The sequence below is a fragment of the Oryzias melastigma genome, linkage group LG18, assembly GCF_002922805.2.
Source record: "Oryzias melastigma strain HK-1 linkage group LG18, ASM292280v2, whole genome shotgun sequence".
In the NCBI taxonomy this organism is placed as follows: domain Eukaryota; kingdom Metazoa; phylum Chordata; class Actinopteri; order Beloniformes; family Adrianichthyidae; genus Oryzias; species Oryzias melastigma.
This window is the reverse complement of record NC_050529.1, coordinates 10,871,943-10,887,891: the sequence shown is the minus strand read 5'-3', so window position 1 is coordinate 10,887,891 and position 15,949 is coordinate 10,871,943. Positions and strand designations below refer to the sequence as shown.

The 15,949-nt window shown below is 42.2% G+C and overlaps 1 protein-coding gene across 6 annotated transcripts in view; it reads left to right on the top strand.

The window, feature by feature from the left end:
- ppargc1a (peroxisome proliferator-activated receptor gamma, coactivator 1 alpha) overlaps positions 1–15,949 on the top strand; it is a 369,523-nt gene that overhangs the window by 341,117 nt on the left and 12,457 nt on the right. For 5 of the 6 annotated variants that reach the window (XM_024287565.2, XM_024287564.2, XM_024287567.2 and 2 more), the window contains exons 5-10: positions 566–905; positions 2,724–2,769; positions 2,983–3,056; positions 8,967–10,188; positions 12,762–12,854; positions 15,246–15,366. In XM_024287565.2, coding sequence (XP_024143333.1) covers positions 566–905; positions 2,724–2,769; positions 2,983–3,056; positions 8,967–10,188; positions 12,762–12,854; positions 15,246–15,366 — 1,896 coding nt within the window. Of the gene's footprint in view, positions 1–565; positions 1,135–2,723; positions 2,770–2,982; positions 3,057–8,966; positions 10,189–12,761; positions 12,855–15,245; positions 15,367–15,949 lie in introns of all 6 variants that reach the window. The other variant, XM_024287568.2, reaches the window with a different exon arrangement.

Sequence of the window (15,949 nt, the reverse complement as noted above, 5' to 3'; positions counted from 1 at the left end):
CGCTCTACCTCTACATGTCTATTTTGCCCACATATACATAACGTATTTCATTAAACCCCATCATGCAGTCACTTCCACATAAAATCTATAGCCTTTGTTTTCTCTCGCCTGGCAAAAATGTCTCTAATCTCCATTTGCTATGCTTTACTAAATACCTCAAATCTGCTAAATGTGAAAAGCATCTGAATTTGCTTTTGTGTGGGGGGAAAAAAGCCCAGCACAGACAGATTTGTGTGTCCTCTATTTGCCATGTTTGCACATACAGTGTGTCAACCTTCCTCACACAGTCTATTTTCATATCGAGTCTTTGAGTCATCCATTTCTGGAGCAGAGTGAATAAGGACTCCCAGAGGACATGGTGCACGTACAGAGTGGCGCGATGCTGCTAGGGGGGCCATGCAATTAAGATGATGGGCGGACGGCACTCCCACCATTGCATCCTAGGGCTACTACTGTGCTTAGGCTCGTTTGGGCTCCGTCTTTGTCTGGTTTTATTTGACTTTTTCCTAAATTAGTTTTTTTTGTTGGATACAAACTCAGTTTTGCTTTTACTTTTTCTGTACAGATGGAGAGCCCCTGGAATGGCAAGGCAAGAGGGGGCTCCAGCCAACAGAACCGCCCGGTGAGGCGGCCTTGCACTGAGCTGCTGAAATACCTAACAGCCACCGATGACATCCTACTCCACACCAAAGGCAGTGAACCTAAGAGCGCCTGGGGAGGTGCTAGTAGCAAAGACAAGAGCGGCCTGGGTCTTGGTGCCTCCTCGTCCTCCTCCTCGCCATCTTCATCCTCCACCTCCTCGTTCTCCTCCCTGTCGTCTATATCCTCCTCCTCCTCCTCCACCACCACAAAGAAGAAGTCAGCTCTGCCATCTCAGCAGCCACCGCAGCAGCATCACCAGCGAGGTGAGAGCCGGGCTGCAGGCGACTGTAGTATGGCTGGTGTTGGGGCTGGGAAGTGGCAGCATTGCAGTCACGATGACGAGGTTGAGGATTCGGAGAGTGCTTCTACCCATGTTGGCCACAGAACCTACACCTGCAGCCATGCCCGCCCCAAACTGGAGCACGGGCCTCCCAGTGAAGAAGGAAGGCCGCCGGGCGATGTGGGCCGGCTGGCAGCTGCTAGGTTTATTAGGTATATGCATTCTTATTCCCTCCCTCCCCGAGAGGTGAGTCACAGCTGTGAGCGTTGCCGAGAGGCTGCATGTGCCACTCAGGCTAGTGAGGGCTTTGGCAGGCAAGGCCGCGGTAGCAGTAGAGACGCCAGCCGCGCACCCAAACAACACGTCACTGTGACAATTAAAAAAAGGGAGGAAAAGTTGGGACACCCTTTGCTTAGCCAGTTGCTCACCTCTAAAAATAGACCTTCCCAGTTTCGGGCCTACGTCCCTCCACCCACGATTACCCCTTTAGGGAAAACTAAGAACAGCTCAGCAGGTAAGGCTTCTGCGAGCCAAGGGCAGGCTTTTTCCGAAAAACCCAAAAGGACCTCTAGTCATAGAAACCATGGACACTCGGGGCTAACGTTGTCGCCTCTCACGTTAGACCTAGAGAGCTGGGTCAGTCAGCTAGATTCAGGGTTAGAGATGGGCTTTGGACTAGAGCTGGGATGGCCAAACCAGGGAGGCTATGGGGACGACGTTGACCAGAATGCTGACGGTGTTGTTGTTGATGATGATGATGACCATGTCACGGGCAGCCCTGGAGCGGTGCTCTCACAGGGCCCACCGAGCCCGCTCATTCCAGATACTAGCATTGCCGAGCCCAACCCTCCCTGCAACATACAAGGGCAAGGGCACCCACACAGGCAGGCACTCAACGAGCACCTCGATGACCAGGGCCTCCCGTTGTTAGGTAATCATGACTGCATCCCCCCCACTGGCCTTTATCTGTGCTCTCTCTTCTCCCTTTTCCTGCTTTAACCACTTCCAAGTTTGATTCCGCAACTAACCCCTAAATCTAACAGTCATTCTGAGAACATAAACACCAATGACTGCAAACAGCCTGCTCGCCAACGCTTTTGTTTGCTAGGCTACCGTCAGATTCTAAGACAGTATTACTGAGGACCAAAAAGGAGGGTGTGGGAAAAGGGGTGAGCCTTGTCTTGCTGCTACATATCTTGTATTCCCTATACTTGAGCCATCTGGCATATTGAGCTGAGTGTGCTGATTATGTACATTTAGACTCAGAGCCCGGGTGCAACCATCGTGCTACCAAAGCCACATTCGCTTAGCTGGAGCACAAGTCGGCCAGAGCCTCGGGCAACTGCACAAGCTTCCTTGACTCTCCTTTCCTTCCTTCTTTTTTTTCCCCCCCTTTCCTCTGCTGTTGGTGCATGCAATTATGACTTTATTGTCTAGGGAAGGGCTCACCCACTTTCATATGTCTTGTTTGTGGCATTGTCTCTGGATGTTTTTTTTTCTTTTCTTACTCCATTACAGTGTGTGTCTCGAGCGCAGTCTGTCTGTGTGTAGACTCGTTTTAAACCATCACTCCATCCTGCCTCACAGAGTAAACAGAGAGTTAAATGGGGTCAATTTAAGAAAAAACAAAACATGTAATGGTTAACAGTGTCCAGTTAAAAATTGGTGTTTTTGTAGAATTATATATGCATTTGTTGAGCCAATTTGAGATTGACTTGTTGCAGAATGTGGACCTTTTCTCTTCTGCCGTGAAGTGTCATTCTTAGATCAATAATTACCCATGCTCCTTTGTGTTCTGCAGCCAAACCAACCACCTTGCCACTTCCTTTGACCCCAGAGTCTCCAAAGTAAGTTTGAGAAGTTTTTCCACGTTCTTCTAGGCAAAAAAAGCAATACCGAACCACAGCAAAAGACACAATATGAGCAGAAAACTATTAAAAAAGAAAAGAATTATGTTCTCAGTGGAGGCATTTTTGTGACTCATTTCCATTTCTTTGATCACAAAAACTCAAAAATCCTCTACCAAACGAGTCAAAAATATAAATCTTTTTGTCTTCCAGTGACTACAAGGGATCACCTTTTGAGAACAAAACCATTGAACGCACATTAAGTGTGGAGATTGCTGGAACCCCAGGTGAGTCCACCTTTCAACATCTTCAAATAAATGAAAATTGTTATGTTTATGTGTTGTTGTACGGATAGTGAAAGATGTTTAGTGAAAGAATGTTTTGAGAAAAGTAAGCTTAAAATTGTATTTCTTTACTCAAATGGGGCTAAATTTGGAGCAAACTTTAAAAAAAGGCGTTTTGTCGTAAAAGCTATAATTGATGGGCCACAATCCAATCCGCTCCAATCTGAGGAATCCACTTGTAAACACATAGATCCATGTACATCCTAGTTTTCCTCATCTAAGCTGGTATCTGACTATTGTTAGCTTGGGGTTTTAGAAGCAGAAAGATTATGGGAAATGAGGGTGGGCTCACCCTACGTCAACAGTTTAAGTCTTTAATATCAGACATGGAAACACAACAATAACACATGCCAATTGCTCACCATTTTTGTTGTACTTGTAATAATATCTTAGGTGTGTGAGGGGCTGTAAGCTAGTGGGAGAGCGGATTAACAGATGATGGAGAATGGGGGCGGGCTTGCTCTACATCAACAGTTTAAGCCTTTAATGTTAATAACACCTGCACTTTGACATACCGTAACTCCTCAACCGTTTATGCAATCAACGTGAATCCACTACTTCTTATGGGGTGAAAGTAAGCTTTTTCGTATTGATTTTGCCCCAATATGTAACACATAATGAACTTGCTGTGATAGAATCTGCTAGAATTACGTTAACTGCGTAAAGGGTTATCGAAAGAATGTAAATGCTGTAGCTAAAGCTCCGGTGTTAAAGGGTCAATTCTATAACCTGCTGGTGCCACTGACTATTAATTGCATGTTGGATCTCTTTATGGGTTAATGCCTATATTTCCAGTGTCTTGATGGATTTGTCAGAGTTCAGAGTTCAAGGTGAAGAACAACGAGATGTTCTTTTATGTGGCTGAGTATCGATTAGGCTTCCCGATCTCCATGTGATTTATTAGCATTGTTCCCTGTTCTTAGGACACTAGAGAGTTAATACTCCTTCTCCTCATCAGATCTTAATGGCTCAGCTCACACGTGACATGGAATCTGAATCAGCAGCTAATAGTTTGTAATTCAACGTAGACCGTTCGGGGACAGAAGGGAATCATTTTTTAATGTTATGTACTATAAAAAGCTATTTTTGAATGACATATTGTAGAAAGCTAACAAAAGGACTAAAATATTAGACTTTTAAAATTTAAATTTGGCTTTTTAAGTGGGGCTAAGGTCAGTAAAAGTAAAGTACCGTAAATGCCCTTTAGTCTTTTGTAACTTTTGGGTATTCATTTACCAGCAGGCAAAATGATTCTTGTATTAACCTCATGTTTGTCCTTTGCACTTTCTCCTTCTGGGGAAAAAAAAATCCAACCCCAACAGGTATCCATCTGTCCTTTTGACTTTGTTTTTTAACCCTTCTGTGTAGTTGAGCTTTCAGGGTCATAGGAGAGCCTGTTGAGACCTAATAGGAGAAAGAGCAGGCCTCGTTAAGCTCGGGGGCAATCAGGCACGGTTAATATTTCCTCCCGTTTTGCCGCACGCGGGCGAGTCCGTTGACCTATAGCTAAATCCGCGTGTTCGTTCTTTTCCACCGGGCCCATTTTACAGGCATGGTCAAATAAAGCCTTCCACCTGACGGCTCAATCGTGGGCAAATCTACGATTGAATATTTGCAGAAAAGTCATTAGTTTGGACGCTTTGGGGGTGTTGAGCCCAGATCGTAGTTAAAGATTAGCTTTTAAGGCTCACGCCATGTTTGACAGATGAATCGCAGTAAGCACAGGTAAAATTTAGCAAATAAAGATAACAGTGTCAATATTAATAATCAGAGGAAAGTTATTAGGGAACATAGTTCAGTCTGGAGAAGCCAGTGATGGAATTTTTTTGCCAACTGCTGCCAGCCAAATGAGTTTATTCTTTTATGGTGGGTTGTAGTAGTAGTTGTCCAGACTTGCACAATATGTCCTACAGAAGTATGTAGTGTGGATAAGAAAAAAATGTTTCTTATGGGGTAAGATAAGCCTCAAAATTAAGCATATGTGAACAAATTGTGCTCAAATAGTTTGTGCAGAACTTTGGAAAATTTTTTTTTACAACATTTGGTTTTGGATTTAAGTGTGTTGGAAATGTATTTGAATACGGCTTTTCTTTGTCTTATAGACAACATTTCTCCTGTGTTACTGTCAAAAAATACAGGCCTCCAGATATATCAATTTGCAGAACTTCGATTCAAAGAGATATCCATGCTTACTGAGGCTTGTTTACTTAACTAAATGGTAAAGAGTGTACACTTAGTGTTATGAAATGTAAGTTATTAAGGCTTAAAACTGGAAAAACCTTAACTGTTGGAGTCACCAGTTTAAATAAAGTTTTTTTTTCGTGTAATATGCGGTGACTTCCTGTTACAATTCAGGACTTCCTGTTTTGGATCTTGATGTCTTCAATCACATCTCCAAAAAAAAAGTAGCAGCTACACTTTCTGTTGTTTACAATGTCACTGACATGAAAGTTTGTTGTGAACAATGATCCACACACAAAAAAATACAAAAGTTGTTAAAACAAATCAACTAGCTACGCGCACTTTGTTGAATCAATCTTTCGCGATATATTTTTCGACAGTAACTCAACTGTATTCAAGGCAAGTAAAAGTCGTATCCAAAGCAGACGTTTCAAAAATGTGTTCACAAATATGTATATATTTAAAGTGTGCACAAATTTGTCTTCATTTTGACAGTGATCTTACCCCGCAGTTGAGTAAAGAAATATAAGCTCCCAAAGGCACCGACAACCCCGTGGGATGTATCTGTTCAGGCCTAATCTCTGCCAAACTAATAGATTTATCCTGCGCCGCTGTGTTGTCTTTAATTACTGTATCTCATGACACTGAGGTGGTCTGAGTGTTGCTATTTGCATAGCTTACTGCCGGATCAACTCTTTAAGCCAAGACTTGTTATTCGCTCCATGGTGTCCCAGCAATATAGCTGCATGAGAAAAAAAAAAGAAGAAGGGCTTTAAAACCCTTCTCTTTCATTTTGGTATTCCATTGTTTTCTCCCATGATTGGTGTTTGTGTGAGCAGCACATCCATCACCTGCAACTGAGAGGCACATATTTATCCAACTCTGATTTATTTCACCCTTATTGCTAATGGCTGCTAGTTTATGATCCCACACGCAAATTGTTTTGGACAGATGGTGTTTCATTGCTGAAACAGAAGTTTTTTTTTCCGGCATTGTCTCCTATCCGCCGTCCATTTCTCCCGTCTCCTTTTTTTTTTTTTTAACTTGGCAGAATGGTTTATACAATCCGAGTTCTGAGAGGGATGAGACAGCGATCGGGGGGAAACAGAGAGAAAAAAAAGTCCTACTTACACATCTATAATAGATAATATGATGATAACCCATTGGCTCGTGCATCCCCAACACAGCAAGTCGTTTCAGAAACTTACACAATTTATGTGCCAGGCTCTTGCACTCTCTTTGCCAAGCCGTCTCTCCAGAGCATATTCTAACACTGGATTTGATACTAATAGCTGTCATTTGGTGCAATTCACTGGCAAGGGAAGAGTGATGTGCTTTATAAGGATGGCAAAGAAGATGGGAGAGCGTAGGTGTTTCAAAGTGCCTGAGTTTGACTCCAGTGAGAGACTGTTAGTGACAAGTGTGCCTCTGTGTGTGGGCACATTTGTTCTGTGTAAGGCAAGGAAACGGGGAAAGATGAAGAGTGACAGAAAGAGGGAAATGGAGATTGATCCGGGGGAAGACAGCAGACAAAAGGAAGAGTGTGGGGTGGGGGGGAGGCTAAAACTCTAGACTCAACTAAAGAATGAGACCCAAGAAGAGGGAGGGGAAGGGAGGAATGAGAGTAATGGCGGCGGCTGTTTGTGTGAGCGCGTTAACAATGCTATAAAATGGGCTCATCTCAGGACTTCCCATATAACTGCCATCTGTCTGGTTATAAATCTGTAGGAATCTGGGGAAGAGATGGAGGGATGTAGGGCAAAAGCAGTAGGGATGCCATCTGACGAGAATGTCAAACCGACAACAAATCCTCTCCATGCCTGCACAACATCCGTCCTTCCATGGTAGCCTCACCCGGCCTGGTAATCTGAACAGAGACCACGGTGTCCTTCATGATCCACACTCGAGAAAATTATGTTTTTGGGGTTTCTAACATGTTTTTGTAGCATGTTTGTCATGATGGAGGACATATATTAAAAAAAATCAGATTAATTGTGTTAATTTGGGTTACTTTAAGTGAACCAGAGTTCATTTCCCTTGAGTTTGGAACCAGTTTTCAGTCTGAACACACCTAAGTGGCCTTTGGATTAGGACCAGGAACCGCTATTGGACCCATCTTTCAAAGTGGTCTTATTTTTTTCTCCAATCAGACTGAGCTCCAGTTTGCTCTGACTTTTCCTCAGTCTAAATAGACTCCATGCTTGGAGAGGAACAATTGAACCAAAATGGCCACCGTAGCTGGGTCTAACAGATGTAACGAGAGTATGAGAGTGACGATGAGACACACCAACCCCTTGAAATGTGAATCATGGCCCAATAAAAGAACTTTTAACACACTCTCAAATTATTTTCCCGACAATCTATGTCTTTTTGGCATGACTTCTTAACTGCGTCTCCTCGGTAACCGCCGTGCAAGCATGCCTCCTTTGAACCAAAGTAGCAGTAAAAAGTGTTGTACCTGATGTTGACACAGACGTTCAAAATTGGTCTACGAAATATACTGTTTCAATAAGTGAAATATCTCAACAAAGATCCCAAAGTGTGGGATTTCTTGCAGTCGTTGCTTTGCCCCGCCCTCATATTTCCTGGCCAATGACTGAAGAAATCTTTAGAGACATGGTTTTGTTTACAGCGTTTGGTTGCAAAAGATAAATCTCTTGTTCAGGAATGTCCAAAGTCAGTCCTTGAAGGCCGGCATCCTTCTGGTTTTCCAGACCCTGCCTTATCTTCTGTTGATTACCTGGATCAGATGTGTTTGCTAATAAGGAGCTTTAATAGCAGACTGGTTGGAAAACATGTAAGACACCAGCCCTCGAGGACTGACCGGTCTAGTTGAAAGGCAATCCGAGTACACACCAAAGGACTTGATCCGGACAAAATTAAGCGAACTCGGTCCAGACCAACAGACTTTTCCAGTCTGAATACACCCAAAAATTGAATTTCTGAGTATGATGGGAAATGAGGGAAGGCTTACTTCGCACCAACAGTACCGCCAAAAACTCAGAGATAAATATTTACTAAACTACTGCCGCTCTGCAGAAACTATGTCCTAGAAAACAATTTTTTTTTTAAAAACATGTTTGGCTAAAAATGACATATTCAGAATTAAAAGACTACCGGGAACGCTTTAAAAAAAATCAAAAGACGATTGAAGTGGATCTTTCAGATACAATTAATAAGATTAAGGAAGCTTCATGAAAAAAAGGCGTGTCTCAGAGATAGGAAAAACTCTCTATAACTAGCTTGTGTCCCAGACAGAAGCAGACAGTACATTCACTTAATTTTCCGTTTTCCATCAGATACATTACCTTGACTTTTTTTTTCTTTTTCCATCCTTGTGTTGTTTTTTTTGTTTTTTTTTCTCAAAATTGATCTTTTCAAGGTCGGAGAGTAGGAGAATGGCAAGCCATCTGTATTAAAGCACTGCTATATTAAGTTACACCAAGCATTACATTAATCTGTCAAGATTGCAATAAAATAGGATTAGGCCCAGTGAAAGTGAATATTTTAATCATGCATGTATCTGTGTCCACTGTCCATAAACTGACCTGGGAGGTTATAGATGAATAAGGCTAGATGGGAGATGGAGAATACAAGGGGGAAGGTTGCATTATGATTCTATTTTCATTTTATTGCTTCCACACAACCTCTGCCTCTCCCTCCCCCGTGCAGGTCTGACACCACCAACCACGCCCCCACACAAAGCCAGTCAAGAGAATCCTTTCAAAGCATCTCTCAAAACCAAGTTGTCCTCATGTTCCTCCTCGGCCTTGAAATGCAAAAGAAGCAGGTTGAGTGAGTTAGGCGCCTGCGCTGTGGCCCTTGCCCCGGGTGGCTCAGCTGGGGGCCCCGCCAGGAAGGGTCCTGAACAGACTGAGCTTTACGCGCAGCTGAGCAAAGCGTCCACCGCTCTCCCTTACACTGTCACTCCATATGCAGTAGGGGGCGGCTTTGAGGAGCATCGCAGCCCTGGCAGCAACAAGCGGGCCTGTCCCCGCGGCCACAGTGACCACGATTACTGCCAGGCATCAGCTCGCACCAAGGCGGCTGGGGGCGCAGCCGCTGTAACCGCGGTGGAAATGACATTTACCCCGGGGGCCGCTGACGCCTCAGTGCCCAGTTCTGGCAAAGTAGAGCACGGGCGTGTGGAATGTAAGGACTCGGCCATGCCAGCATCCTCTTCACCACCATCTTTTTCTCCATCTTCAGCTTCACCTGGCCCTTTGACTAAGGAGCAGACTCCGGTCTCTGTGGGAGCAGAAGCAGGTCATTGCAGGGGCCCGGGGGAGCAAACCCTCACACAAGCCAGTCCTGTCCCCACATTCGGGGCCACCTCCACGAGGGACCAACTGCAACTCTCTGCCACGAGCCGGAAGCCCCTGTGCGACCAGGAAATCAGAGCAGAGCTCAACAAGCACTTTGGCCACCACCCACAAGCCCTCCACAGCCAGGGTGGCCAGGAAAAAGAGGCGAGCTGCAAGCGGAACAAGGCTACAGCCCCTCGTCCGGCTGAGGGGGGAGAAAATGACTATTACTCCCAGAAGCTGCTCGGCTCCAGCTACCTGCACACCGGCTTTCTGCCTTTCCACGATGAGATAGAGCTGGGCGAGGGCCGTGACAGTCGCTTTGTGTACCCCTGGGAGGGAACCCCTCTGGACCTACTCTTTGACTGCTCTCCCAGCTCTCCCTCCTGCTCCCCACCATCCAGCTGCTCCCCCTCACGAGGCTCCCTCTCCCCGCCCTCCTCCCTCCTCCTGTCACCCAGCAGACCCTTCTGCTGGACCACCAGCGGATCCCGGTCCCGCTCCCGTTCCCACTCCGGCTCCCGCAGCTCGTCATCACGGTATCGCAGGCGCTCCCTGTCCAGCTCCCCCGACAGACGCCCCCCTTCCTGGTAAGTTCTGTCTGTCTGCCTTTGTGTTTGTGTTACATTTTTAAGATGTTGTGTTTGTGACATTTCAACTTCAGTTTTTCTAGCATTAGGCTTATTCTAAAGCCATAGTGTGATGTTTTTAAAGTCAGAGTAAACAGCACTTTGAATGGGATAAAGCTAATGGAAAACTCAAGTGCAGTGGAATCTCAGATGACACAGAAGCAAAACAAGACCACACACATTAGCTGCTATATACACATGCAGTTCAAACACAATGAGATCTGAAGTTCCACTCCAAGGAAAATCTTGTTTTTAGTGTTCTTGAGGCGTTTTCCTAAAGATGGAGGACATATGTCAACAAAAGTAAGCACACAATTACATTTCTGAGTATTTCTTTATTCAAATTGTTGTGAATCAGGAACAGATGACAAAAAAATGTTTCAAAAACAGCCTATTTGGAATGGGGAAAAATATGCCTTACTTTGAGCTCACAGCAATGGCATTGGGGAAAGGGGATGGGGTTGCCCTGGATTTCCAAATTTCTGCAGAAACTTTATCATTAATTTTTTTTTTTAACTGTTATTTTGACTAAAACAACATTATAAAAATGAAAACACTGAACATTTTTAAAATAGAGGATAAGAATGGGACTTTAAGGCTTATATAAAATTTAACCCACATAACCATTATATTATATTTGATGTGCATTTCCTAGACCTCTATCTCATTAGCATGATTAAAACTTTTTCATAAACATCCATTGAATAACACTCGGTCCATGTTTTCTTCCCTGTAGTTCATCATTATTCCACCAGGGGCAGTAGAAGGGTTTTTTCCTGCTCATTTCAAAATGGCTGCCTCCATGAAATGTTAAAAACACTTTTAGCTGGAAAACTTTTAAACTAATTTTCTAAACGTTAGGGTGAAATACACTATGGTAATTTAAGTTTTAAAATGACTTCTTGTTGTATTGAAATTATCCTGCATTTGTTGATAATTATTATTGAATTTATTTATTTTTATTAACTTTTATTTAACCAGGAAGTCCGAATTGAAATGAAGAAATCTTTCTTAGAAGGGAGTCCAGGACAAGAGGAACAAAAAAAAAACACACTTATTAATTATAGCAAGGGAATAAAACAACAATTTAAAAACAGTTACAAACAAAATAATATTTCCCTTGCGCTCTCAACTTGGATTTAAAATAATTGAACAGGTGGAGTTCTTTAAGTTTCCATTCTCTTTGTAGCATGTTCCTGCGGAGGGGACAGCGAATGATGCAGTTACAATAACTTAAAAATGTGTGGGAATTTTTTCATGCTTGCATTTTAAACTAACACTGTTGTGAGCAAAAACTTACCAAATCACCATTAAAAAGGATATTGATATTTTTTCTGTGGACTTCAAAGGGTTTATAGTTCCTAAAAATTGTAAATATTTTGTCAGTTCTTTGGCGTAATGAGATTTACAGGGTTTGTTTTCTTTTTTTTCAATATAATGTATAATAAAGTTAACTGTTCTTGTCAGTATTTACATTTTGATAGAATATATATATATATATATATATATATTTTTTTTTTGCTAACCAAAGGGGTTATTTAAACCAGAACTACAGGAGAAAAAAAAGGAATTGGGCCAAAAACAAATGTATTTCAAAATTAGCAAAGACAAGCACAGTAGATTAAAAAAAAATGCTTTCCCATTTTCTGTATAATGACAGGCGTACAGTTTTTAGCTGTTTTTTTTTTTTTTTTACTGCATGGCAAACCCTCCTCTTTTGTGCTTGAAAGCCACGAAGCGTTGGGAATGCAGTCACAGCACTCAAAAATAACTACATTACCCATGCTCCCCTTTGATCAAAGCCCTGGAAAGTTCTGTTGTCGAGGGGTTGGGGGGAGGGGGAGTTCTTGGTAAAAGAACAAACACAATTTGCGGAGAATGATGTGAATAAATTGTCAGTAGTGGTTCTTTGAGTGCCTCACAGTGTAGGACTCCACTGCAGTGATTCACTGTGTTTACATGATTACCGAAAGGTCACGATACTCCAGCGAGCTGATAGAATCGCTCTATTCAGGACCTCTTTCTTTACTTTGCAGCAACTTGATCGCAAATGATGCTGTAATAGCCTGAAGCCCTTCAATCACACGCCCAAATCTACAAGCTTTTCAAAATACCACATGGACTTTCTTAGTTTGCAAGAAGCAGAAAATGAAATTTTAACCGAATGTTTCTCAAAAGGCAGCATTCTCTGTTTCTTTTTTTGAACTGGCATTCCTTTGCTTCACTCAGCTTCCCAAACTTCTATCTTTCCATTATTCAGGTCTTCCTTCTTCAGCAGCACTTCAATAATTGAGCATCAGAGGCTCAAGGAGTACAAGCTGTACAACCTCTACAGCCAGGCCACGAGGATTTAAACTATTGACCACTCCTTTATGCAGCACAAACAGTTGCTATATGTATGAAACAGCTTAGGATGTGAAATTTAGCTGTTTTGTACCATGTCAGCATTTAATGCTGGTTTTAAAATAAGGATTACACAGGTTTTTGAATTCCAAAATTTTACAATAAAGTTCTTTTATTTCATTTCTTGTCAGGTCGCGTCACAGCACAGATTTGAATGTTTTTCGCTCCAGAGCCCACAAGAGTCCCCGCCGCCAGTCTCGCTCTCCTCTCAGCCGCAGGCCAAGGTGAGTCTTTAATTGAATTATTTAAAGACTCACTCCAATGAAAGGGGTGTTTTTTTAACCTGTTATTCTTATGTTTTCTCATAATGGAATATATATATCAAGTATTTATTTATTCGCTGTGAATCAGATGAAGCCAGTGAAAAAATGCAGTTTAAAAAAGCTTGTAGTTGGTCCATAAAAAGTATAACCGGCGGGTCACAAGCTCCCTGCTCCACTTTGTTCTTAAAAGCATCCACTTGCAGACAAATATATCTGTGTATGTCTTTGTTTTCCTGGTCTGAGCGGCTGGAAAACTCAGTTTTGACGGGCTGTAAGCTAGCTGAACAGAATGTGAACAGATGGATGATGGGAAATGAAGTAAAGATCACTCTATGGCAACAACTCAGAGGCAAATTTCTAATGAACTCCTGGAGAAACTCTTAAAAAAACAACAGATTTATTTAAAAAAAAATTTAATTAAAGTTTAAAATAAATGTACAATTTTTTTACACTTGAAACCGGATTAATTTTGACCCAAGCGCAATAAAATAAAAAGGTCAAAATGAGAGATGTCAGAATCAGGTTTATTTTGGGCCCAATCCAATTCCAAATCATTTGATTTTGAGTATTTGCCGATGCAGATTCCTAATCTGATACTTTTGTAACACATTTTAAAAATGAAAAATGTATTTCATTAACATTATTTCATCATTTAACACTTTAACAGAAAACTTAAGCTTTAGAAAACAAGTAAAAATAGTGTAACTATCGAAAAAAAACTACTATATAGTAAATTTAGGTGATAATTAGTCATGTGAGAAAGTTTGAAGACTTTAGTTTTAATATCTGGAAATATTAAAAATGTTTAACCACATGTGATCCATATCTTCATTTAAAATCCTTAAAAATTAATGATGTCTTTGTAGCATGAATATGATGATGACTATTCATGATTTATATCATTAAAACAATTGAAAAATGTATCTATTTATTTATTAAGATTATTATTTTTTTTAACTTATTAAGACTTAACCTTTTAAGACACTACATTTTCGGTTTTATTACCACAGTAGTTATTTTTCTTACCTTTTATTTCTCTTTAAGGAAAATAAAACAGGCATATCAAAGGACAGCTCGGGTCCTAAGAGGTTAAATCACAGCGCTAGCAGTTAGCAGCTGCTGTGTAGCTGCTAACTGTAGAACTTAACATAAAAAAAATGAAAACTTTTCTGTTAAAATACATTTGTAGGTTGTTGTTTGCTTAAAAACAAACTAATAGAGACTCATGTTGTTAGGTTAAAGTGTTTTTAAAAGAATTATTGAACATTTTGCTAGCTTGAGTTGACTGGTTTTGTTAGCCTCCTGCTTGAACTGTTGCCGTATTCTGCTATGGTTTACGGCTATAACAAAATTTTTTAGTGTAATATTTATTTGGAATAATAAGCTTTAAATATTATAATAATGATAAGAAGAAGAAGGAGAAGAATTTAAATATCCAATACTGATCAAATTATCAACCATGCAATCTGGCCGATTTTTCATTTGTGATGGGATCAGGATATCCCTAGTTAAACTAGATCAAAAGGTGATTGGAAGATTAAACCTTTGCTTTTCAGATATGAAAAGTTTGACAGTAAAAAGTGAAGTGGAGCCAAAAAAAGGCGATAAAAGAAAGAAAGAAAGAAAGTTTCCCCTGTCACTGACAAAAAAGAGAAAAGACAACTGCACCAACGCGGGGACTGCAGCAAGTATTCAGAGGAAACATGTTTAATTGATCATGTTTTATAGGACTAGTGACAGAGGGATCAAAATCCTGCAGCTTCTTATTCAAACTGCGTTCTAAATTGATGCTTTGGCGTCGTGACGCATCTTCAACTGTCTGTAGTTTTTCCGCGAGTCACTGTTGAAGGGACGATTTGGTATGCAGAGAAGTACTGACAGCGCCTGGGCGCTCCGAGCTGATTTGGCACCCACGTGCCTAATGACACCCGACAAGCCAGAGAGTCGCACATCAGTAGAAAACTTAGCGGACACGTCTTGTGCTAGTCCAGGGTGGCGGCGGCGGCGGGGAGAAAGTAGCACTTTTCCTTCTTGATGAATCCCTAACTAAGCAGAAAGTAATGACATGTGAAGTTGTGCTGACAGATGCAGCTGCCTGGCTCTTTCCGTTCGCCGGCGCTCCCGCGGGCCTCTCCTGCAGGCTCCGTAATCATAGCACCGGCGGAAAGACATCTTATTAACACGTCCGTCTCCTTTCGCTTTTGCAACAAACTTCGCCGCTATCGGGGAACAAGTCCTCGGTGGATTCCGCCGATTGTTCTTCATAAGCGCGGACAGGAGCGTTGCATTTAAGGGACGGGCAGGGGAGGGAGGACGTTGATTGATGCCAGATATTTATCTTCTCCTCCACAGGTATGACAGCTATGAGGAGTACCAGCATGAGAGGCTGAAGAGGGAGGAGTATCGCCTGGATTATGAGAAGCGGGAGTTTGAAAGGGCTGAGCAGAGAGAAAAGCAACGGCAAAAAGCCATAGTGAGTCACACCCCAGCACCACCATCGCTGTTAGTTTTTCTTCTTTCTGTTTGATGCTTGACTTCATCTTCCCGCACAAACACTGATAAAAGACCACATTTGATCACTGCCATGGCACAACCCACAGAAACCTCCCACAGACGCACACAAGATTATTTAGGACGAGACAGCCTGCAGCCCCCTTCAATGTGCCAGAGCATCTCTCAGCTGAAACGCACAAAGTGAGTTCCTGAATGATTCAGGCTACAGGCCCTTCCTCTTTATCTCTGGGTTGTGTATTTTTAACATATCTGTCGACTGGAAACACTGTCGACTCCTATTAATCACGCCACGGGGTAAAGCGTTAAAATAGTGGGAAATAGAAAACTAGCGGAGCAAGAGGAAGATAAGCCAAAAAAGAAAAAAAAAAAAGGAAATGGCCATTGATTCTGTTGAGATCCTTCCCTTTTTTTGTGCGCATTTCAAAATCCAGACCATCACATTTCTCCCTTATCTGCGCTCTCTTTGTCTCTGAGGACTTCCAGAGGGGCCAGGCTGCGGCGACGTGTTGATAAAGCCCACATTAAAACGATGCAAACGTGGC